Consider the following 25314-nt stretch of genomic DNA (forward strand, 5'->3'; position numbering starts at 1 on the left):
CCAGGACCCTGAGATCATGACCTGAGCCGAAGGCAGCGGCTTAACCCACTGAGCCAGCCAGGCGCCCCTGGAGGGTTTTTCTTAAGGGGAAAGTTCTTAATGCAACTTATTCAGTCATAGAATGCTATTCAGGTTTATATTTTTTGTATTAATTTTGAGAAGTTGTAGCTTTTAAGAAATTTTCTATTTTATCCAAAAGTTGTCAAATATATTGGCACAAAATTGTTAATGATAGTCTCCTAAAGTCCTTCTTAATCCTTTAATATCCTGTTAGGTCTGTAGTTATAATCCATCTTTTTGTTCTTGACATTGGTAAAATTTATTCTTTCTTATTTTTGATAAGTCTAGGTAGGGGTTTGTCAATTGTGTTGGTCTTCGCAAAGAACCACCTTTTGGCTCTGAATTTTCTGCTACTTGTCTACTTTCTATTTTGAAGACTTCTGCTCTAATACTTACTATCTATCTCTTCCTTCTTTTTTTTTTTTAAAGATTTTATTTTTATTTGACAGATAGAGATCGCAAGTAGGCAGAGAGGCAGGCAGAGAGAGAGGAGGAAGCAGGCTCCCTGCATCTCCCTCTCCCCCTGCTTTTATTCCCTCTCTCACCATCTCTTTCTCTCTGTCAAATAAATAAAATCTTAAAGAAAAGAAGTATATTGCCAAATATTTTCCTTAAATATCATGTTGCTTTTGATTTCTAACTAATTCCAGTGTGATCAGGGAACATACTATATATGAGTATAATCTTTTTAAAAAATGTATTGAAACTTGTTTTATGGCCTAGTACCTCTTGGTGGAATACTAAGTGAACCTTGAAAGAATGGCAAATTTAAAATTATTGAACACAGAGCTTTATAAATATCAGTTAAATCAAGATGACTGGTAATTGTTCCAATCCCAATGTCATCAGTAATTTTTTTTAAAATCTAGTTCTACCAAATGTTGAGAGAGGAATCATAAAATCTCCTACTATGATTTTGAAATTGTCTGTTTATCCTTTTCATGCTGCTGTTTTTGCTTCATTTGTTTAAGGATTTTATGAGATGGCTGTCCATTTATGATTGCCAGGTCCTCTAATGATTTGTCCCTTGTATAATTATGAAATATCCCTTCTTTATCTTGAATAATACTCTTTGAAGTCTCTTCTATCTGGTACTGTATAGTCAATCTAGCTTTCTTATGCTTATTGTTTGTATGCTCTATTTTTCCCCATCTATTTACTTCCAACCAATCTGAGTCTTTGTATATAAAATGTGTCTCTAGGAGACACTGTATGACTACATATTTAATTTTTATTGCCGTTGATAATCTTTGCCTTTTAGTTTGAAGGTTTATTAATGTTTTTATACTTCTGCCATTTTAATGTTTGTTTTCTGTTTCTCCCTCTACTTTTTGCTTCTATAGTCCCTACTTTTTACATTCTTTCATATTGTTTGAATATTTTTTAGTATTCCTTTTAATTTATTGGTTTTTGTTTTTTTTTTTTAGCTATTTGTATTTTTTTTTAAGTATGCTCCACACCCAATACAGGGCTTCAACTCACGACCCTGAGATCAAGAGTCAGATGCTTGGGGCGCCTGGGTGGCTCAGTGGGTTAAGCCGCTGCCTTCGGCTCAGGTCATGATCTCAAGGTCCTGGGATCGAGTCCCGCATCGGGCTCTCTGCTCAGCAGGGAGCTTGCTTCCCTCTCTCTCTCTGCCTGCCTCTCTGTCTACTTGTGATCTCTGTCTGTCAAATAAATAAATAAAATCTTTAAAAAAAAAAAAAAGAGTCAGATGCTTAACTGACTGAGCCATTGAGGCATTCCTTCTCTCTGTATTTATATTAGTTGTTCTTCATCAATCTTTTGCAGTCTACCTATAGTGAGTATTATACCATTACATGTAAAGTGTAGAAATCTTTATGTTATGGTTTTAATCTGTATTATATCTACATCTGTTAGGAACATCACAAGACAGTATTATAATTTTTCTCTAAACAGTTTCATACATTCTTTTAAAACTTAAGAAAAAGGAATATCTTTAGTATTTATCAAAGTTACATATTTAGTTGTAAGTGTAGTATTTATTACCAACTGTAAGTAAGTTTAATATTTATCATAGTTATGATTCCTGAGCACGTGGGTGGCCTAGTTCATTAAGTGTCTGCCTTTGGCTCAGGTCATGATCCCAGGGTCCTGGGATTGAGTCCCACATCAGGCTTCTTGCTCAGTGGGGAGCCTGCTTCTCCCTCTCCCTCTGCCTGCTGCTCCCCCCCATTTGTGTGCTCTCTTTCTCTGATAAATAAATAAATAAAATATTTTTAAAGAAATAATTATGGTTTCTGATACTCTTTATTCATTCCTGAATATCCAGGATTCTTTTTGCTCTCATTTCCATTCAATCTGAAGATTTCCTGAAGCATTTCTTACAGTAAAATCTGCTAGCGACAAATTATCTCACTTTCTCTTTCCCCGAATGCATCTTTACTTTATCTTTGTTTCTAAAGGACATTTCCTATGAAGTGTTGATTTTTGTTTTCTGTTTTGCATTTTGTTTTTGTTTTATCTTCTGGCTTCCATGCTTTCTGATTGAGAATCAGTGTTTCCCTTTATATAATGTGTTGTTTTTACTTTCAGAATTTACTCTTTATCTTTGGGTTAGTCATTAGTTTACAGTGTATCTAAGTGTGGCTTTCTGTGAATATGTCTGGTTGGGTTTGTTGACCTTTTGGAATCTGTAAATTTATGTCTTTCACAAAATTTGGGAAGTTTGGGGCCATTATTTATTTCTCTGCTCTTTCTGGGACTATAATTAGCCGACGTTAGACTTTGTGATATTGTGGCACAGGTCCGTGAGGCTCTCTGTGTGTCCATTTTTTCTATCATTTTCCTCTATCTTCTTAATTTTGATCTATCTTCAAGTTTATTGATTCATTCCCTCTAATATTTATTCTTTTGGGGGCTTAAACTCACAACTGTGTGGCCGGGCCCAAGATCAAGAGTCAGACCCTCAACCAACTGAGGCACCCAGGTGCCCCTGATATTTTTTCTTTTATTAATATTTTTTCTTATTTATTTATTTATTTTTATTTATTTACTATCCTTTTCTTTTTTATTAATATTTTTTTCTTTTGTTAAGTTCATTCATGGATTTTTTTTTTATTTCAGATACTCTACCATTTTGTCTTGTTTTTATGTGTCTGTTTTGCTGCTGAGATTTTGTATCATTCCATTTATTTCAAGCATGTTTTCTTTTACTTCATTGAACATAGTTGAAAATAACTACTTTAGGGGTGACTGGGTAGCTCAGTCAGTTAAGCATCTGACTCTTGATTTCAGGTCAAGTCATGATCTCAGGGCTGTGAGATGAGGCCCCAAGCTGGGCTCCATGCTGGACATGGAGCCTGCATAAGATTCTCTCTCCGTCTCCCTTGCCCCTCCACATCCCCCGCAAAAAAAAAGAAAAAAGAAGAAGGAGAAGAGGGGGAGGGGAAGGAAAGAGGAAAGAAAATAACTACTTTAAAGTACTAGTATGATAATTCCAACATCTGGGTCATCTCAAGGCTAGCATTAGTTAATTGTCTTTTCTGTTTCAAATGGGTCACATTTTCCTGGTTCTTCCTCATTCTTTGTGTGTAAAGTAATTTTGGATTGTATCCTAGACATTCTGTCTTGTGTTACATAAACTCTAAGTTCTTTTACAATCCTCTGGAGAATGCTGGTTTTGTTTTGTTTTGTTTTGTTTTGTTTTGTTTTAGTACACAGTCCAGGTAGATCCAAACATTAAGTCCTTTTTTGTCTATGTGTGCAGAGGTTCAAATTTCAGTTTAATTTTAAACCTTTGCTGTGCTACTTTGAGTCTGCCCCATGGAAACATCATGAAGGGATCAACCTGAAACTTGGGCAAGTTCATACCCATAGTTAGAGGATCCCTTCCTTCTCCAGCTCTTTCCCCTACATGACGTCCCCTTCAGTCTATGATGGTCAGCCGTGGTTGTCCAGGTACCTTTCTCTGCTTTCTCTGGCCAGAAAGATGAGCATGTTTTCTATTAGAGTTTTATTTGCCCGGGACCTGCCTCTTTATGACTCCAGGTCACCCTCAGTTTTCCCCCAAACAGGAAACTCACCCCATACAAATCACTTCTCCAAGTTTCAACTCCAGGTTTCAACAGGGTGCCCGATTCTGTTCAACTCCACGTTTCAACAAGGTGCCTGATTCTGTTTCTTGTTCAGAATCCTCAGGTAGTTATATCTCATATTTTGTTCAGAGCTTACAGGTTTTATCAGTGGGAGGGCTCTTCTGAAGGAGGGCTTACATAACAAACTCTCATACCATTTTCATTTATTTTGTCTTCTTTATTGTCCAGTCCTAACTTGGAGTAAAACGAGGGTATGGTAAAGCACAGTCTAGCAACCAAACATAGTTAAAAGCAATTCAACAACACTGATGTCTCTCGAAGAAGACTGATGAGTGTCCAATTCAAAACCATGGCACCATTTTAAAAGATTATCTTTCCCCATTGCCCTTTCAGTATTGTGAATGTATTTGCTCTGAGGCCTCGCTCCAAGATACTAAATCAACTTGAAAGTCAGCCCACATAGCCTTCCTATTTTCCTCCTCTTCTCCCCATTCTAATTTTCTCTCTCTTTTTTTAAAAGATTTTATTTATTTATTTGACAGAGATCACAAGTAGGCAGAGAGGCAGGCAGAGAGAGGAGGAATCAGGCTCCCTGCCCTTGGGATCATGACCTGAGCCGAAAGCAGAGGCTTAACCCACTGAGCCACCCAGGCGCCCTAATTTTCTCTTTTTAAAGGCAGTTCCTTGTTCTCTCTTTTCATTATAAATTGATTAGACCAATCCCCCTTTTTGTAAACGTTTGCTCTTTCTATCCTTATTCTGAGCAATTTAAATGCTGGAGCCAAACTTAGAATCTCCCTGAGAAGGGCGCCTGGGTGGCTCAGTCAGTTGAGCATCCAATTCTTTTTTTTTTTTTTTAAAGATTTTATTTATTTATTTGACAGAGAGAAATCACAAGTAAGCAGAGAGGCAGGCAGAGAGAGAGGAGGAAGCAGGCTCCCTGCTGAGCAGAAAGCCCGATGTGGGGCTCGAACCCAGGACCTGGGATCATGACCTGAGCCGAAGGCAGTGGCTTAACCCACTGAGCCACCCAGGCGCCCCGAGCATCCAATTCTTGATTAGGTTATGGTCTCAGGGTTGTGAGATCGAGCCCCACATCAGGCTCTGCATTCTGCAGGGAGTCTGCTTGAGATTCTTTCCCTCTCCCTCTGCCCCTCCCCCAGCCCACATGTGAGCTCTCTCTAGTAAATTAATTAATTAAAAAAGAAGAGGAAGAAGAATCTCCCCAAGGAAATGGAACATCCATGAGGGAGAGGCTAAGTGTCCAAAGATAGAATTTTTAGGGGGTAAGTAGGGAGGGAATAGGAGAAAATCACAAATGCTACACTCCTAATTTTAAGTATAGTTTTTTTTAACTATCTGTATATATATGATATATATAATTTATTTGTGCTATGGATAGCAACAAAGTTTTAAAATATAAAGTTCAAAGAGTTTACAGTATTTTAACTTTTCTAAGCAAACCTGATTCCAGTAGTACATCTTTGAAATTCCAAATGGGTCCCGGAGGCTCATAATACCCCTGCTTATTGATGAATTATTTTGTGCCAGGCACTGCGCTAAGTGACTTGCGTACATTGTTTATCAAACCTCAAAGCAGGCATTGTTCTCATTTCCATTTACAGATGAGGGAACCAGGGGTCAGAGAGGTTAAGCAGCTTGCTCAGGGCTGTCCACCTTTTGAAGGGGCTAGAAATGAGGTTTGAACCCACATGAGACTCCGAAGCCTATTGCTTTCTTCATTCTCTCTCCCTTTTGAAAGTGCAGGTGAATTCCCAGCAGAATCAGCTGATGTGTATCTGCGAAGTGGTTAATAGGGAGACAGGGAGCATAGTCCTCTGGGAACAACATTCACTTCAGAAGAGGAGAGGAGTGTTCCCAGTTCCGGTTTGTTACGGTCTTCCTGCAAATCCCTGCAACACCCTCGGGGACTCTCCTCTTTTCTTTCTGCACGTCTGTAACAGAAATACGTAGCTCCTGCAGAAGTTCAGGACTGTTCTAAACATAAAATGAGGGGTGCCTGGACGGCTCAGTTCGTTGAAGCATCCAGCTCTTGATTTTGGCTCCGATCATGATCTCATGGGTCTTGAGATCGAGCCCCAAGTCAGGCTCCTCATTGAGTGTGGGGCCTGCTTGAGATTCTTTCTCCTCCTCCCCTGCCCCTCCCCCCTTGCACGAGCACTCGCTCTCTCTAAATGAACAAATAAATAATCTTTAAAAAGATAAGAATAAATGAGAAGAGCTGGCAAAAATTCTGATGTAAATATAAACAACTCTAGTCCTACACAGCCCAACTTACAAACTAACATTTTCTTTTCTAAGTTTTGCAGTTACGACTTCAGCAGAGGAGGACCCAGGAACAGCTGGCCGGCCAAGGCATAACACCACGTGAGTAGCTGTGTCTCTCGTTCATTGATCTGTTACAGGGAACCATGCAATTTGGGAGCTGGAAAGCACCTCTGGGGTCACTGAGCCTAAACGTATGGATGGGTCTTCCCCAAGATCCTCGTAGACTCGGAGTCAGCAGAAACCTCAGACCTCGGATGCTTTGCCCCGGACTCTATCCACCTGCAGGGGCTTCCCTTTCATGACGTAGGTTGTAGCTGAAATGCCCACTGGTGGGTTTGTTTTTGGAGTAAACACTTTCCACTCTGGGCACCTTCACCCCTCTCTTCCTTTTAGAATGTCATCCCTGTTCTTCCAGAAGCATCAGTCACACGTCCATCCTCTTACTTCCTTGGTTCCCATTCTGTTTGGGGCACTTGAGTCCACAATTAATTAAATGCTATTGAGTGCTTCCTTTCTGGGACACTGAGAACCAATGGCTTTCTAGCATCAATGGTATTATATTGAATCACTGGCCATAACTGGGGTCAAAGAAGAAGGATTATCATATCTTTTAGTAGATGGATTTAAAATTTCCTACCAAGTTAGTGATTAAATCTAACTCTTGATTATCCATAGGACCAGAAGGAAGGGGGCCCCAAATGAATGAAGTCACAGTTCAAGCTCCTGTAGGTCATACCTTTTAACTTCCTTCCCCAACAAAATTTAGAAATCAAAACCCATAATGATTTCTTGCAGAAATCTAGATTCATCATGACTCTTACTTCAGAGTCCAGTAGGCAACAGGTAGACAGTTTGGCCCGGTCAAATGTCCTGTGGTTAGTAATAAATATTGGAGCCCCATGACCCAAGGTCTACAATTTTAAGTGTAGTCTGTGCCCCAGAGCCAGAACAGAACTGAGAATGTTTCAAGCCTTTTCCTTTATAATTCAAAAATAGCTCTTTGTTCATGGCTAAGCCCTCCAAACAGTAAATAGCAGGTGACTTTAATAGTAGAACCACTCAGCCTGCGATTTAAAGGCTGCATGCGCAGTGTATACAGTGGCAGTGAGAACCCATATGGTCATGCCTGGGTGGTCTGTTTCATCTCAGCCCACTAGTGGAGGTGCTAAAAACACAGGAGAGAACAAAGGTCTTCCGACTTCCGGTCAGATAAGTACATTGTCACTCAAAGCTGAGCAGGCCGGTCTTTTTTGGAATCCTGTTACACGCGTGTAGAATCTGACCTGATTAAGCATCACCTAGAAGAATTGTTCACTAAATAGAAGATTATAGCTCCAGCAAGATCCTCTCAGAGGGCCATCGTCTGTGCCCACATCCTCAAGTCTGTGAGAAGCACCTGTAATTGGGCACTATTAGAATCATCTATTCCCCCACTGGTGTTTCTTTCCTTCGATTCTGGAAAGGCACGTGGAGTAGAGAGACCCAGTCCCTCTCCGTCAGCCCAGGCTGCTCACAACTGACAAAGCTTGACTTGTGTGCCTAAGTACTCTGAACCTGGGTCTTGCAGCTAGCATTTGGATGAGATTAAACTCCTTTATTCCCCTTTCGTTTTTTAAGGTTTATGGGGTTAAATCTCTGGGAATCCATAAAAACACCTAGGAAAAATAGGAATGAACCTTAGGGTATATTTAAAATAACACCTCTATGTGCATTTTGTAAATTCAATGTCTGTTTGTGGAGGAGGGTCCAGTGGGGGTGGGAGGAATATGATATTTTGTCCTCTGGGATTTCCAGAATCAAATAGTGTACCTATTCACAAAACCCTGCTCGACAGAAATTTTGCATCCTTAGTCCATTGAACCATTAAGATAATTACTGGGGAAAAAAAGTCCTATGAGAACGAAATGATTTTTTTTTCTTTTTAATTCGGCAAAATGATAAAGGTTAATTAAGTGTCATCCATTTTCCCTAGTCTTTAGCTAGCTCTTCTCAACTAGGCTTCCTGAGGGTGTAGACTCTGCTGTGGAAAAATACTGAAGCTGCTGTGGGAACACAAGGCATGCCCAGCCCAGACAGACCTCCGCAACTTAGCTCTTCTCAGGAAGTTAGACGCAAGACGCATCTTCCCCCTGCTGAGAGATGGGGGGAGCGGAGTTGGTTTGCTTTGCCAATCCAACCAGAGATCAAACATGCCCTCCACAAATGCAGTGCAGAGCTTGTGTCAAGGCAAGCAATCAGGGGAAGGAAAGGAGAGCCAGCGGACTTGGGGTCCCATCAAGCCAATCAAATGCAACAAATTTTGTTACAAACCAGACTAGACAGAGGGTCTAGAGCGTGCCGGGCCCCATAGAGACAACAGTGAGCAAGACAGTCCCTTGGATGGACTCACAATTTTAGGGGAAGAGGTGATAGGAAACACACAGAAGTGTAATTCAAGGTAGAATTTTTAACATAGTTATGAGTACAAGCTCACTTTATCCATAACATTTGAAATAACTTCAATCCTCTGCTCCCCTAGATTTGAAAGCTCATCATAAACCACCTTAATGGAAGGTTGACGGCCAAGCAAAGTGTTCCTTGTCTCTGTGCTATTATTGCATAGCATCACTGTTTTTTAACCAGTCCACAGAAACACCTGCTATCCTTTGGCAGAATTCATCTTGAGTTTTACATTAGATTAAATCTCAAAGGCGTTGCCCCTCCTATTTGTGGCAGAGCTGGGACGAGAACCTGCAGAGGCATCAGGCCCCGCGTAGAGCTCTTTTTTCAGAGATGCCAAAGGAATTGCTTGGACTTTTAAAAGCAATTCCTTAGGTTTCCCTCAAGCATTTTGTGGCCCAAAAATTCAGTTGGAATCTGGGGAAATTAAAAACATACGTAGGTGGAAATGCCTAGAAAAACCCAATGGTTTTAGCAAAATGGCGTCAGATTTTCTGTCCTCATCTATGCCTCACCATGACCAAGAGTGAAGGAAAAGTTCTGCTGCTTTAGCCTTGTGGTAGATCTTACGTCACTTGCACATCAAATTGATGATGAAAGAATAAGGTTCCTCTCCCTCCTGACTCCGATGAAATGAACCATGTGTAAATTTCTGTTGACTAGCGGAACTGGTCTCAGTGGATTGAATTTAACTCCTTCCTTCTACTTGGGCATGTATCCTGCAGGTTTTAAAGTTACTGACGAGTAACAAACAGTCTACCACAACCAAAATTAACCCCCCTTAATTACTTCCCTTTGGCATTTACTTATTTCTCACTTATGTCCATTATGGGTCTGGGATCTCCCCTTTTAGATGCTTTGAATGAACATAAACTCATTGTTCCTTGAATTTAGTCAAGAACAACAGAGTTCCGAGGCCAACACAGTGGCCCCAGAGCAACTCAATCGTGGAAAGGGATTTTTCAGACCAGGAGCATGGGCCCTGGCCAGATTCTAAGATTGTTTTCACATTTATAATACCACTATAGAATTCACACTGTCAGAATAGTCATGAAATATCAGTGAAATACCCTCTCATAATTAGCTCAGAAATATTGCTTTAAGAAACTATTGCTTGGACTTGTCTCCAGAATCCCACCTCCGAATCTCTAAATGGAGAGTTCAAGTTTCCTTCTCTGCCACCACCAGCCAGGATTCAAAGGGAGCACTTCCCTGCCCCTCCCTTGTGGGGTCAAGGCTGCAAAAGACATCGGTGTTCTCTGTTTTTCTCCTGGCTTTAGGACAGAACCAGCCTCCTTCCCTGTTGACTTGTGGGGCTTGGATCTGTTCACCATTTCTCGTGCAGATTTTCTCCACCACAGTTCTTTTCCTGGGCATCCCTCTCCTGGTGGAGTCCAAAACAACACCATTTTATTCCAACCCCTTGGGAAGCCTCAGTGCCGATGGATAATGAGCTCTGTGGAGTAGCAATTCAGTGGTATTCTGACCATGTGCTGTGAGGAAGGCCCTGGGGGAAGCACAGGAGTCAGACGTGAGTTCCGTTTCAGATGCTTACCGTCTGGAAGGGGCCCCAGATCACCCCTCCTTGATTGTTCTGAGCAGCAATTTTGGAAAACATCACACCACTGCATGGGACTGAGTCTCCGAGGGGACCAAAGGAAGGAACTGCTTCCTCTTTCCCTCTCCCTCTTCTAGTAAAGTGGGGCTCATCTGTAAAAACCCAGGGGAGAGAGAGAGAGGAGGAAACAGGTAGCGTGTGGTCCTGGAATATGAGAACAAGAGAAGTGCAGTAGACCGGGGGCCCAGAGAAGCTGCGGCGTCTCCACAGAAACTTCCAGAAAGCCGCTGCTGGCCAGAATGAACCATCCGGGCTTCTTGCGTCCATGATCTGATCAGTGTAAATGAATGGAAAGCTACAACGAGCGGTCTATGAACGGTGCCACCTTATTTGTTTTGCAGACTAATCCCAGCCACAGCAAAGCCTTGGTAAATCCCCGAGTTCTCTGTGGTACCTCTCCTGGGTAGCAGCAAGAATGACTGGGCACACTCCTCCACCACACCACATGCAGCTTCATGATAGTTTTGAGAAGTCAACTATGCAAAGTCTTCCCTCCTCTTCTCTGTGCATCCATCTGACTTGGCTGCTTCCTCCAGCACCCAGCGCACAACTCTTGGCTGTTTGAGCAGCACATGGCACGAGGGTTTTAATCTGTCTGCCTCCTCCCTCCCTGTCTAACCTCTCAAGTTCAGAGACAGGCCAAGGCACTCTGGATTTCCATGGCGAGCCCATACTGGGTGGTGGCGGGGGGAGGTTGTCCAAAATCCTAAATGTTGCCTTTCCCCTCCTTCTGTCTTCGGGTTCCTCGTGCCCTAGAAACTAGGAAGACAGCCACAACACACATGCTTTTGGAGTCTCCTTAGAAATCCCGGAATATTCACGTATGAACCTCTCCCAAGTGTGCAGCCAGGTCTGAGAGGCAACAAGGCTAAGTTCTTCAGATTTCTGGGGCTGTCCTCTGGGTACTTAGTAAGCAGTTAGTCGACAGCCTAAGAGAGAATGTCATTTCCCGAAGCAGAGCACATCTCATCTGCTCAGAAGAAAACTGTTCACCATCTAGTTTGTCTTTCTAAGTGAGACAGACAGAAGACCAACATTACTAAGCCTGCTGTACAGGTGGGAGACTCTCGCACGTGTTTGAGGAGACAAAGCAGGGACAGAGCCAAGATAGGTAGTTCCCAAATGTTTAGTCGCCCAAGACGACTTTCATTATACTCCACGCTGCCACGGGTCCTTTGTGTTGGAAACTGTTTTGTGTTCCACCCCCCACCCCAGAGAACCCCATATTCATGAATGAGGAATCCATATATCCGTTTTTGATTCATTAATGGCATTTAAACTGAACAGTCCATTGCTTTTTGGTGAGACAGCCATCACGAAGGCACGCTGTTATGTTCCTAGGGAGCCACAAGGAAAAGGGACTGTTCCATTAGCCTTATCAGCCTTTCTCCGGGCACACAGACCTTTTTCCTTTGGCTCTTTGAAATGCTGAAACTTAGTCTTAGAAATTCATTTCTCTCCTATGGAACTCCCAGGTTCCGGAGGACCCTAGATCAGGACGCACCACCCTGGCGGGTTCCAGACCAGTGGTTCTCAAACTCAGGCATCAGGATCAGCAAGGAGGGCATGTTCCAACATAAATCCCCCCAAGGGCCAGGTTGTGGAGGTCTAGGTAGGGTCCGAGCCTTGGCATTTCTAACAAGCTTCCAGGTGAGACTAAAGATACCGGTCTGGGGGCCACGTGTTGAGAACCACTGTTCGAGGTGCTGCCCTAGGACACCAGCCCTATGATTCTGCACGTCCGTCCTTATCTGGAATCCTGAAGTTGCTGGGTTCTGTCCTGCAAGCCTGGAGGGAGTGAGCCCGTGAGAAGAGGCAGGCATGGCCCTGCCTTTGTTGCCCAAGCTGACCAACAGCAGGCTCCCCCTCTCAACCCCCCGTTTTGGGCTGGAGGGTTGGCCCTTCCCCTTCACTGATGCCTCAGTGGCCCCAGGGCCCGTGTTCTCCTTTTCCCAGACTCCTGTTGGAGTCATGAGGTTAGGGTCCAGAGTGGAGGACAGCAGGAGGCCTGTTCTATCCTTGGGATCTTTTTCTGAGCTCTCGTAAGCAAATGTTTATACACACAGCTGACCCAAATTAGCTGGAACTGCAGAACCGAAATAGGACGAGGCCGTAACTAAACGCTGAGGCGAGAACACGAATTCCCTTGTGAGAAGTGATTAATCTTCCTCCCGGGGGAACAAGTTAGATGTGAGGCTGACTGAATTTACAACCATATTTTAATTTGAAATCACATTGACTTTTTTTTTTTAATTTAGAAATCCAAATTCCTTTTCCGTCTTAAATGTCAGCATCTCCAAAAACAAAATTTTGCCATTTGATACTCCCAAGGCTGGCGGCAAGAGGTCTTTTGTGTATTTTCCAAAAAGCCGATTTGAGGGGGCATGCATTATGGCTTTTGCTGGCCCTCAGGGGAGCTGGCTAAAACCCACATTCTCTAGAGTCATGGAAAAAGCAAATGTCAGTCACAGAGCCGTGGCAGGATGGTTCTCCGTGGGGTGACCCCAAGCCAGTACCCCATATGACATCCCTTAAGCCCCGGGGAGATGAGCGTGTGGTAAAATGCAGTGTGGGGACCTCTTTGGCTTTCTTCCCAAGTCCTTGCCAAATGGACATAGCGTCTCCCACTGTGTCTCTGAGATAGAAGTTTCCAGAAGACCTTTGTGTTCCTGGCATCAGAGACCTGGACCGTGCAAATCAGTTCACAAGTTATTAACACCAAGAAGCGATGAATTACAGCCCTCCAAGGCTAAGATACAGGAAATGCACTGCTTCTTCGAACAATTAATAAGTTCTGCTAATAGGAACTGAAGAGCCCCAGGGGGCAAGAGAAATTCCTCCTAATTCCTAAGCCCCATTAAAACCAATTGAATTTGGAATGTAAGTGATACTGCGGGATGGATTCATACTGCTCCCCTAAGGCTGCTGCTTAAGGAAAAGGATGTGTGAATGCTTTCTAACCACTTAATATAGTCACACAAAGATCATTTCTTTTCTGGAGAATGTAAGTGATGAGGGCAACACCAATATGGAATCCCAAATTAGATGACCACCAGACTGTGGTCTTCGGACAGAGGTGAAGACCTCTCCGTGCAGACTGTACAGGTTCACCAGGGCCCCCTGGACCTGGAGCAGACTTGGAGGCTCTGGTTGCCTGGGGATACGGGAGTTGCTCTCAGAACACCATCGGTAAAATTGCAACCGTGATCAAATGCAGGAAAAGACCAGCCTCCTTACAAGGAGTGGCGACCCAACCCGAATCAGAGAAAATGCCTAAGCAGTCAGTTAGGACAGCACGTTTCTCCAGATGATTTCCCAGAGCTACTGAGCAGGGATGAACGGAAGGTGTGGGCAAGGGGGCATTGGAAATGGCAGATTTTGCAAAGAAGCCCGTTTTAAGAATGAAAGCAGCAAAGAGAAACATGTTCAATCAATGGGAACTGGGATATTCAAGCAGCACATTCTATTATTTTTCCTATAAGAAGGGAAGCCCCTTAATCTCTGCTTAAAGTGAGGAAGAGGGTAGGCAGCCAGCTGGGACTACTGGGCACGTTCCTTCGGTCGACACTCCTTTGGTCCCCTGAGGCAGGAACACTGAGAGAGAGCACGCCTTAGTGGCTTCCCAAGCTGTACCCTCCGTAGAGGATAAGGTGGTCGACCAGCTGCCAGGACTGCCATGCCGTTTGCTTGATGTCCAGCAAGCTCTCCTGAAATCTGTGCTCAGATTTATAATTTACCTTAAAGACTGAGCAAGACTCACACAGGTCCACCTCCAAGTGGCCGATCTGGCCAGAAACCCAATTTTTTATTTTTTATTTTTTTTATTTTTTTTTTAAAGATTTTATTTATTTATTAGAGAGAGATCACAAGTAGGCAGAGAAGCAGGCAGAGAGAGAGAGAGAGAGAAGCAGGCTCTCTGCCGAGCAGAGAGCCCGATGCGGGACTCGATCCCAGGACCCTGAGATCATGACCTGAGCCGAAGGCAGCGGCTTAACCCACTGAGCCACCCAGGCGCCCCAAGAAACCCAATTTTTTAAGCTGGCCAAACCTTGGAGGAGCATTTCGTTGCCCGTCACTGACAGGTGGACATCTGCTGCGTCCTGCGGCTCATCAGCTTGTCCAGACTTGCAACTCAGAAAAGTACTCCGTGCGGCTTTGTGACCTCTCACCAACCTTATCACTTAGAATGCAGATTTGATTGTCTTTGGCTCTGGAATGATTGTTTCAGGGGCTCAGGAAAGCTCATAAGAGATGCAGAATGTTGCCCAACGATGTTCTGCTTCTCTGTTAAGTCGGAAGAGGTTCCCCACCACGGTGGAGAGCAGGAAGAAGAGGGGAGGTTGGAGGCAGCATTGGGTCCAGGCTCTCCAGGCTGCTGTGCACTCTGGCTGACCCGGGCATTGTGTGTCTCTCGGGTGCTAATGTTTTCAACAGCACGCCTTGGAAGAAGTGAAGTTGTCAGAGGACCTACCTAGGCTCTTAGCCCTAACTATGTGACCCTGGGCGAGTCAGCAGATTTCTGTGGACTCAGTTTCCACATCCTGTTCAGGGCAGGAGCTCATTTCACCATCTCCAGGGCCCCTTCCAGCCCTCCAAGTCTGATTCTGTGCTTCTCACCCAGCACCCTTAGCTGCATGTTCCCGTCCGACCCATCACGGACCTTATCCCCAGTTCGAGTCCCTCCCTGCAGGCTGGGACGCCCCTCCCGTGGCCTGCAGCCTCCACCCAGACTTCTGCACTCAGAGGCAGGGCCAAGTGGGAGAGAGCGTTAGGCACCCCTTCTGCCCCTGTCCCTCACTCTGGATCTGTGTCCAGCCTCCCAAAAGTCCCCGCGCCTCCCCAGGATCTCGGAATGCCCTGTCTCCACCACCTGTCTCCTGTCGCACGTCTGCCTCTGCTGCTGCTCCTGTTTTCGGCCTCAGTTCCACCCCCTCTGTATCCTCTGGCTTCAGGGAAGCTGGTGTCCTCCGGGGCCTCTCCTCTTCGATTGCTTGTGGCCTAGTAAAGGCACTCACGTCCATCTTCTGCACAGCTCAGCAAGCACGCCAGCATATCCCGTCTTCGCTGCTCAGTACCCTGAGCCCGCCTCTGCTCACGTCCCTGTCTTTCCGTTGCAGCACTGAAAAATCCAACTGAGTTCCATGAGCAAAGAAAACATTTGGATAGTGACAAGGTAAATTTTTTTTTTTTTTTTTTTGCAAACTGCCCTCTTTCTGAACTTGGACTCCAGGGTATGGATCTCTGAGCGTTCAGCTTTGGCTAAAGCAGGCAGAATTTGTACCACAAACTTGATACATGGGCCCTCTCCCTCAGACCCCTGCCACACCATAGGGGATCCTACTCCTACAAACAGAAAACTGGAGAAAGGTGATTGACCACCTTTCGCTTTGAAACTATTTTTTAGCTTAAGAAAATGTCCCCAGTCTTTCTGATGTTGGGAAGATCGTGGCAAGGACACTGAAGAAGGCAGACAGACTTTGAAAAGCCTTCTAGCCCTTTCTTACAATCAGATTTTTAAAAAATCCAATGTACTACTAAGGTAGGGTCTGTGAATACAGGGCTGATTGGCAGGTACCTAAAGGCAAAAGGCTTTGGGTTTATGTCTCTTTCTGTTTTTGTTTGTTTAACACAATCGGGGTTGGGGGAGGAGGTATTGGCATATACTCTATACCTTCATAGTAAATCTCTGCAAACTGAATTTATCAATAATAGAATAAATACTATTTAACCGGCATCAGCCCTGTATGAGAATGAGATGCAGGGGGTTGCCTTTTTCCTGGAATTTCTTTGTCCACGAGTTCTAACCTTGCAGCTACATCGTGGGAGGAGAAAGGAGCTGAACTCTGTACATCCTCATAGTCACTCCCGAGAGGCTGTGTTCCCTGCTACCTGGATAACAACTGTCTTCTATCAGAACGGGAGTGACCTCCAGACCCCTTTCCAGAGTCCAGTAGGAGATCCAGTAGAGTGGGATCAAAACCCAGAACTAGAAACCAGGGCCTGAGATCCGGGGGTGGCCCTGCCAAGCCCCAATCCATCCCCCCAGACAGCTCCACCTTCAAGAAGGCGATGGGACTCTGTAAATCATCTCCGTGTGTCCTTCCCACTCACGGTGCTCCTGAATTTACATTTTCTCAGGTCCTAAGAGAGAAGGCAGGTGCGTCCTTGGAAGAGGGAGTAGGCGGTCATGTTCTCCTAGGTGGACTCGGGCTACGTTTCATCTCTAACGTTAGTCAGTTTCACAGCTGCTTTAAGAGTCCAAGGAATAGAATTAACTATAGCACAACCAACTTTGTATCATCGGAACTTTATTAATGTTTTGTTAGCACATACCTGCCAGGCCTTTAAGTGCGCAGCCCTGGTGGGGACCCAGACTTCTTCCCTCTTTACTGAATTTTTCCATCTTAAAATTACTGGCGAGGCTTTTGCAAACCTTCCTGCATCAAAACGTAGGAAACCAGAGAGATTTGCAAGTCCTGTTTGTCAAAACAAGGACTGTTCTCCCCTTTGAGAGAAATCGAGGCCCTTTTAAAGTCATAACAGGGCAGTTCAACCGTGTGAGGTCGCTAGTGGAATGTGCTCTGTGTTTATACCCACAGACTGAAGACTCCCTCAAGCACAAGGTCAGAAACAGGCCCGACCGTGTGGACGTGGTTAATATGCACATACTCCAAGGTGAGACCACACCCAAGCTGACCCAGGATGCCCGCCACGGTGGGCATGTGCCACAGGTTCTTATTTTCTATGTCCTCTTGACAAACGTCCCCTCCTATTCTGGAGTGCTCGTTTGAGTCACCCGAGGGCCACGGAGACAATCAAATCAGGAAGGTAGAGGCTGGGCTCCCATCTCAGCTCTGCTTCCTCCCGATGCTCCCTGAGCGCATGTCTCTCCCGGCCATGTACCAGAATCCCCGTGTGTCCGTCCTTTGGCCGGTAATGAACCTCTGGTACGTTAACTAAAGAAAATAACCAGGCGTACAAAAATGCATATACAGTGATGTTTACGGAGGGGTTATTTTTGATGTTGAAGCATGGAAAGCAGTGAAATGTCCCCACACTGGGGGACGGGCTGAATTCATGACGCATGGTCCGTACAACGGAATGCCTCGCAGCCACTATAAATGAGCCTTTAAAAGGAAGAGGATATAATAAGAAAAGGATGTTCAGTGAAGAAGACCAGAAAACAAAGCCATATTTACGGTCAGATTCAGGGATGAACAAACATATACATCAACATTATTTGTAGTCCGATTCTGTGATTTAAAAAAAAAAAAAAAACACAACATAGCTCAGGGGGACCCACCTGGCCGGCTCAATTGGTGGAACGTGTGACTCTTGATCTCAGGGTTGTGGGTTGGAGCCCCACGTCGGGTGTAGATGACTTAAAAAGAAAATCTTAAAGAAAGAAGGAAGGAAGGAAGAAACGGAGGGAGAGAGGGTGGGTGGAAGGAAGGAAGGAAGGAATACATAGCCCTAACAATAAATACAAACAGTTAAAAACTGTTGACTCAAAGTAGGGAAGTTTCTCGATGCTTTCATTGTCTTTCATATACTCTTTGAGCATTTCCCATACTTAGGAGGGACGAGTATGTAATAATACTACAATCAAAACAGCATGAGAGGGGCGCCTGGGTGGCTCAGTCAGTCAAGCCTTGGACTCCGGATCTCAGTTCTGATCTTGATCTCGGGTCATGAGTTCAAGCCCCGTGTGGGCTCCACACTGTGCATGGCGCCTACTTAAGAAAAAAAAAAAGGCATGAGAAATGTTATCTGTTACATCTTCACCATCTGGAATTAAAATAGGCTGTGAACTCCCATGGCCCCCTGTTCAATTGCATGACTCTACTGGTTCCCATGGGATCCTCTCTCTTTTAGAGAGAAATTAGGAATTAGTGCCCTCGGGCACCAAGGATCTACTGGATGCAAAATGACCCCTCTTTGCAAAGGTTCATGGTCTAGTTTTGGAAGCAGCGGCATAAGCCATGGCTGTAAGTGCTAGAGGCAGTCGCAGCAAAAGGGGCAAGTAAGAACAAGCTTTGTGCTGAGACCCAAAGAGTTGGCTGCCGGGCTTGTGGTGGGGAGAAGGTAGGAAGCTCGCCAAGCTGAGGAAACTAAGCAAAGGTACAAGGGTGAACTCAGTGAGACGTGATGGACAGAAGGGGGAGGACCAGGGTCGCTGGAGTAGTCCTTTGGGGATGGGGAATCTCCGTTCATGGCACAGGCAGAGTGAGACAGAGGAGTGTTGTGCAGGGCTTTCAAGGGAGGAGTGTTTTCTCAAGGTTAAATGACGCACAGGATGAATCGGCAGGACCCCTGAGCCAGGAGACCCAGCGAAAAGCCCTTGCCATGACCCGAGGGGACGTTAGAGGAGGTCCGGGGAGGACCTAGTCTCAGCACACCTATGCTTGGTCCGCAGTACTGATGCTTTGTCCACCCCGTGTCAGGTGCATTACAGAGACAGCTTTTAGACCAGACCTGACCTGTTGCAGCCATACCACAGCCCGAGACCGCTCTGGTGTGGAGATTTCTAAATCAGCCGCCAGACACGCGGTCTGGGTGAGTGGGTTGATGAGAATAGAACAACAGGGCTGGGAGGCTGATGTGTAAATATCTCCTCTTCTAGAGTAAATATCTAAAATGTGTACATATCTCCTCTTCTAGAGTAAAGCTAGAATCCTGACAGGTCTGTCTGAACAGCAACAACTGGTCAACCAAGCTCTCCTCCATGTTCTTACACAGAAATAAGTCAGGGAGTAATCAGGAGAGGAATATATGGGCGATTCAGGACTTGATAGAGACCTTTAGCACCGTCCAAATAATGAGAAACCACCCCCCCGGATGGACTCAGTTTTTAAAAAGGCCCCCGTTTAATTAAGTAACTGTTTCAAATGGATTTTTTTTTAAAGATTTTATTTATTTATCTGACAGACAGAGATCACATGTAGGCAGAGAGGCAGGCAGAGAGAGAGAGAGAGAGGAGGAAGCAGGCTCTCCACTGAGCGGAGAGCCCGATGCGGGGCTCGATCCCAGGACCCTGAGATCATGACCTGAGCCGAAGGCAGAGGCTTCAACCCACTGAGCCACCCAGGTGCCCCTGGATTTTTTTTTTTTTAATTTTACAGTTGACCTTGACATTGGCGTCCATTAGTATCACAACATCACCAAACCTTAAGGAGTAATACTACTGCAAATAATTATAATAATAGGTAATTATCTGGCAGACTCCGTCCATGCCAGGCAATGGAGAGACAGGACGGGCATCCCTGTGCTGCAGCTTAGGGTCAAAGGGACTGCTTATCCACAGAATTGCCAAATTGCACTTTTTTTTTTTTTTCAAAAATCGGTGCAAAGCACGTTTCTCTAACTCTTCCGGGCCCCTCGATTTGCCTTTATTTGGAAGTGTCTGGTCTTTGCTGCTAATCCATGTGAAATGACCGTGATTGCACGGAAACATCATTAGGGTGCGCGTACAAAAGCCTAAAAGCAAAAGCAAACCCAAAGCTGCCATCCGAACGGTAGCACTGATTCTTCCGGTTTCAACCCCGCAGGCTCCACTGCAGAGAGATCCATCCCAACTGCTCAGATGAAGCTGAAAAGAGCCCGTCTCGCGGATGATCTCAATGAAAAGATCGCCCTCCGGCCGGGGCCACTGGAGCTGGTGGAAAAGAACATACTCCCCGTGGATTCTGCTGTGAAGGAGGCCATAAAAGGTAGTTAGAACCCACGGCGTATGTCCTTCTGTGCTCTGAGATCTGAGGGCAGCCAAGACTCTGGGGCACCAAGGGTCCTGGGGGCGGGGCCTCTCACGGGACAGGAGTCCTGCCCTGGGTCACTGTCCCAGAGTCCTCTCCATAACCAGAGGTCACGGATTCAAGCGATCTTTCATTTCCCTTAGTAAGGTTTTGGGTTTTTTTGTTTTTGTTTTTTTTTAGTAAAGTTATGTTAATTATTGCTGACACGTAGGAAATGTATTGAGCTTGCTCATTCATTTTTTAACTTTGAAGAGTTTCTCAATTATTACGATAATTTCTCAATTTATCTTCAATTGACTAGGTACGCCATCATGTCTCCTACAAATAATGAAAATTTCTCTCCCACTTTGTTTTTTTCTGCCTTGGTGCATGCCTGATACTTGAAAAGTAACACCAAGGTTTCGTTAATGTATCATATAATTAGCATCACCTAAAAAACCATATACATTATATTCATAACATATAAATTATATATAATTTTCATGTTTTTACAAATTATGTATTTGTGAATTATATGAATTTTATATGAATTACAAATTGTATAATATACTATATTATGCAAACTTAATATATACTTTATTATATATAAAATATCTGTATTATACATAGATGTATATCATATATAAAATATATATATGAATTATATAAAGCACATAGTTTATGTCATTTCATACTATGTAATGAACAATGCATTTTAGTAATTATAAATATATTATATAGTAGAAAATTATCTCTATTTGCACATTGCCAGGGATTTAATCAGTATTTTATTATTATATATATGTTATGTTTTTGGTATGTTGATAACATTTATTTTTCTGTTTGTTTCTGTCACAAATGGGGATTTCTTCTCTGATGCATCTCTATATATGGTACTAGCTTTTGGTATATAGATAGGTTTTCTAAGGAGGTATTTCTCTATCCCATCCTACTAAAGAGTAGTGTATAAGATGGGTGCTGAATTCTTAAATGCTTTCGACATGCACAGAAAGGCGATCGCATGAGTTTTCTTCTTTGACCTAGGAATATGGCATTGCTCTCTTTTCTAATCACCTTGCATTTCTGGAAAAAATCCTACATAGAATTCTTTTCTGGAAATATCTGGTATTTTATTTGAGATTTGCATCTGTTTTATTATTAGTTAGGATAATAGTAGCTGCTAAACCAACCACAAAATTTCAGCAGCTTAACAACACAAGTTTACGTTTTGTTTGTAAACGGTCCAGAAGGGATTTTCCTTAATGGCAGATTTTACCGGCACACAGACCCCTTCGGTCTGCCTGCTCCCCTGTCCCCTAGAGCAGGACAGCAAACTTTCTTAAACGGCCACACAGTAGATAGGCTGAGTGATTTAAACTGTTGGTCACAACTACTCAGCTCTGCTGCTGCGGTGTGAAGAGGTCCATAAGCAATAAGTCAACAAGTGGACATGGCCATGTTCCAATAAAACTTAACTTACAAAGGCAGGCTCACAGGCTATAATTTGCCAGCCTGTGCCCCAGAGCTCCCTCATCCTCTGCACTAGCCAGTGAGGGGGAAGAAAGAATGGAAAGGCCCACAGACCTATTTTAAAAGCCTCCACCTGGAAAGAAACACATCACTTCTGCTCATATTCCATTGAGAAAACAGCATGTATGGCTGGGGAAGGTTTTTTTCTGGCTGAACGGTGATTTTCCGGTATAATGTGCAGCTCAGTCTCACAACCCCAAAATCATGACCTGAGCCAAAGTCAAAAGTTGGACACTCAACCCACCAAGCCATCCAGATGCCCTTAAAATTTGATTTTTCAAAAAAAAAAAAATCCTCATTACTCCACTGAGTAATTATTATTAGCCTAAAGTTGTATAAAGTCTTGGCTTACAGTCGTTCTAAGCTGCTCTCGATCAGGGGTTCTGCTCTGGTTTTCCATGCCTTGTTGATTTGTGCATTTTTTTTCCCTTCCTCCCTCCCTTTTTCATCACACTTGCTAAAAGTCTTTCTTTTTAATTGGTTATTATTACAAAGAAGCAGTTCATGAATTTGTTTTGGTGGTTGTTGGTTTCTGGTCTCTACTTGGATTCATTCAATTTTGCTTCTCATCACGGTCATTGAGCAGGAGAATCTCCATGAGCAGAGCTGAGGGTCAAGAGTGTTCATCAGTTTTGGGTGCAGTAGGGACAGGTGGGGGCAGAGGGAAGCTTGAACAACAGGCCCCCCTTCAGGTGAGGTGTTGGAGGGTGTGTGAGCAGGAGTGTGGTCAGCAGAAATGCGTAGAAAACAATAAACATGAGGGCTAGCAAAATAATAATAATAATAACAACAACAACAACAGGCAGAGCAAGAAGCTCCCTGAAGGTACAGTTGCTGTGGGATCCACTGCCCTCATGTTCAGAGCTGGACTTTGCGACTTTGGCCACACAGCCATGCAACAATTTAATCCCAAATGCCTCAGTTGCTCCTCTCTGAAACCCCAGCAACACCAATACCTGTCTTCTGGGGCCTTTTTTCATGGTGGATTCGGTTTTTTACTCATGTAAAGAAATAGCCGGGCACTGACAGTACATTAGGGAATTAGTCCGGTTTCTGATCTCCCGACTTCGCACTTGAGCAAGAAAAGAGCAGGAAAGCCAGCATTCTACATGCCAATTCCTCTGAAGGGAATGGACAAGAGTCACAAAGATCATTCTGGCTGCAATGTAAAGTGGACTCAAGAGATGGGAAATAGTGCCAGAGTACTGTCTTCTGTTAGGGGGTAGCTGGAGTTGAGGAAAGTTGATGGAAGCATGAATGAGAGTCCTGGCTGGGGGTGTGGAAAAGAGAGACTCAGAGAGGAAATTGATTCTGCATGATCAGTGGGATACACCAACTGAGACAAAGGGAATGCAAAAGATAACACCTAGGTTGGGCAACTGGGTCAATGGCGGCCATTTATCAAGATGGGGGCCATGAATAGAATAGCAGATATGGGGGGAGATGATGGATTCCTGTTTCAACTATGGAATTAGAGGGGCCCAGAGAAAATCCAAAGGCAAGGGACTAAGTAAACATGGGGTTCTATCAAACTAGAATGCAGGAGAATGTTGATCTAGAGCTACAGATCCAGGAGACTTCCACGTGTACGAACATGTAAACCAATGGACTAGATAAGATTGTCTTTCCATTCATATATTTCTTCACTTACTATTTATGGAGTATGCTATGTGTCAGACACTATTCTGAGTGCTTGGTATATGACAGTGACTAGAACATTTCTGCTTCAGCAGAGCTTATGTTCTAGTTGGGAGACACTGGCAGTCAACAGACACGTAATGAAAAATTACATATCATAATTAAGGGGTAATGTAAAAATAAAAGTTGTGCAGGGTCCAAGGAATTAAGAGTGCCTGCTAGAGGGTCGTTGGGAGGAATGGAGGCTGCATAAAAGCAAGGAGAGCTAGGAGGCTCCCAGGCAGTGATCTTTAAAACAGAGGAGGGAGACCATGAAGATGAAGGGAGCAAATGGCCATGGAAAGGATATGGAGGATATAGCAATAATCTTTCCATGTGCATAAGGGTTTTTATGGGCAACATGATGGCCTCATATGAAGTGTCAGAAAGACAGAGAAAGTAGCTCACAGACTAGCTATGGAGCCCACTCTACAATCTGTCGCTTCTTGTGATCAAATGCCCTCCCCGTGGTGAAGCGGTGAGTCAGGGCAGTGTTTCCCTCTGGCTTGTTCTCCTATGTATTTCATCCTCTCTCCATGTGCTTTTCCAGATGTGCTTAGGTTTTCCAGCTATGTCTGTAGCTTGATTTCTATGTTTCTGCCCGACTCTGAGCAGAACGCTTGGTCATGGTCTTCCTCTTGGTTTTAGGAAAGACCAAGTGTTCCCCAACCCAAGACCAATCTAGAACTTCTCCCAATATACAAAGGGATTTTTTTTTTAATTTTTAAATTTAAAAATTTTATTTTTTTTAAAAGATTTTATTTATTTATGACAGAGAGAGAGTGAGAGAGAAAACACAAGCATGGGGAACTGGAGAGGGAGAAGCAGGCTCCCAACTGAGCTGGGAGCCCAATGAGGGACTCCATCCCAGGACCCTGGGATCATGACCTGACCCGAAGGCAGATGCTTAATGACTGAGGCACACAGGTGCCTCCCCAATTTTTTATTTTTAATTTTAATTCTCATAGAATTAAAATGCAGTGTTATGTTAGTTTCAAGTATACAATACAGCAATTCAACATGATGACTCAGTGGTCATCACGATTAATGTCCCCTTAATCCCCTTCATCTCTTTCATCCATCCCCCCACCGACCTCCCCTCTCATGACCATCAGTGCATTCTCTATAGTTAAGAGTCTGTTTCTTGGTTTGTCTCCCATCCCCCTTTGTTCATTCATTTTATTTCTTAAATTCTACATATGAATGAAATCATATGGTATTTATCTTTCTCTGACTTATTTCCCTTGGTATTATGCCCTCTAGCTCCATCCATGTTTTTGCAAATGCAAGATTCCATTCTTTTTATGGCTGAGTAATCTTCCATTGTATATATACACTACATCTTCTTGATGCCTTCACCTATCAGTGGACACTTGGATTGCTTCCATAATTTGCCTATTGTAAATACTACTGCTATGAACATTGGGGTGCATATGTCTTTGTGAATTCGTGTTTTCATATTCTTGGAGTAAATATCCAGTCGTGGAATTACTGGATCATGTGGTAATTCTATTTTTAAGTTTTTGTAGAACCTCCATACTGTTTTCCACATGGCTGTACCAGTTTGCTTTCCTACCGGCAGTGCCTGAAGGTTTCCCCTTTCTCTAAATTCTCACTAACACCTGTTTTTTCTTGTGTTGTTGATTTGAGCCATTCTGACAGGTGTGAGGTGGCATCTCATTGTGGTTTTGATTTGCATTTCCCTGATGATGAGTGAAGTTGAGCATCTTTTCATGTGTCGGCAATCTGGATGTCTTATTTGGAAAAATGTCCATTTTTAGTTGGATAATTTGGTTGTTTGGTTCTGAGTTGTATAAGTTCTTTATATATTTGGGTACTAACCCTTTATCAGATATGTCATTTGCAAATATCTTCTCCCATTCAATAGATTGTTGATTGTTTCCTTTGCTGT

At 43.8% G+C, this 25314-nt stretch overlaps 1 protein-coding gene across 1 annotated transcript in view; it reads left to right on the forward strand.

The window, feature by feature from the left end:
• Window positions 1-25314, forward strand: part of LOC111161096 (myocardin) — a 76282-nt gene that overhangs the window by 15616 nt on the left and 35352 nt on the right. The window contains 3 exon segments of the mRNA XM_022524578.1: window positions 15582-15637; window positions 17064-17139; window positions 20013-20174. Of these exon segments, the coding sequence (XP_022380286.1) occupies window positions 15582-15637; window positions 17064-17139; window positions 20013-20174 (294 nt within the window).

The sequence above is a fragment of the Enhydra lutris genome, unplaced genomic scaffold, assembly GCF_002288905.1.
Source record: "Enhydra lutris kenyoni isolate GAN:26980312 unplaced genomic scaffold, ASM228890v2 scaffoldscaffold82, whole genome shotgun sequence".
Taxonomy (NCBI): Eukaryota; Metazoa; Chordata; class Mammalia; order Carnivora; family Mustelidae; genus Enhydra; species Enhydra lutris.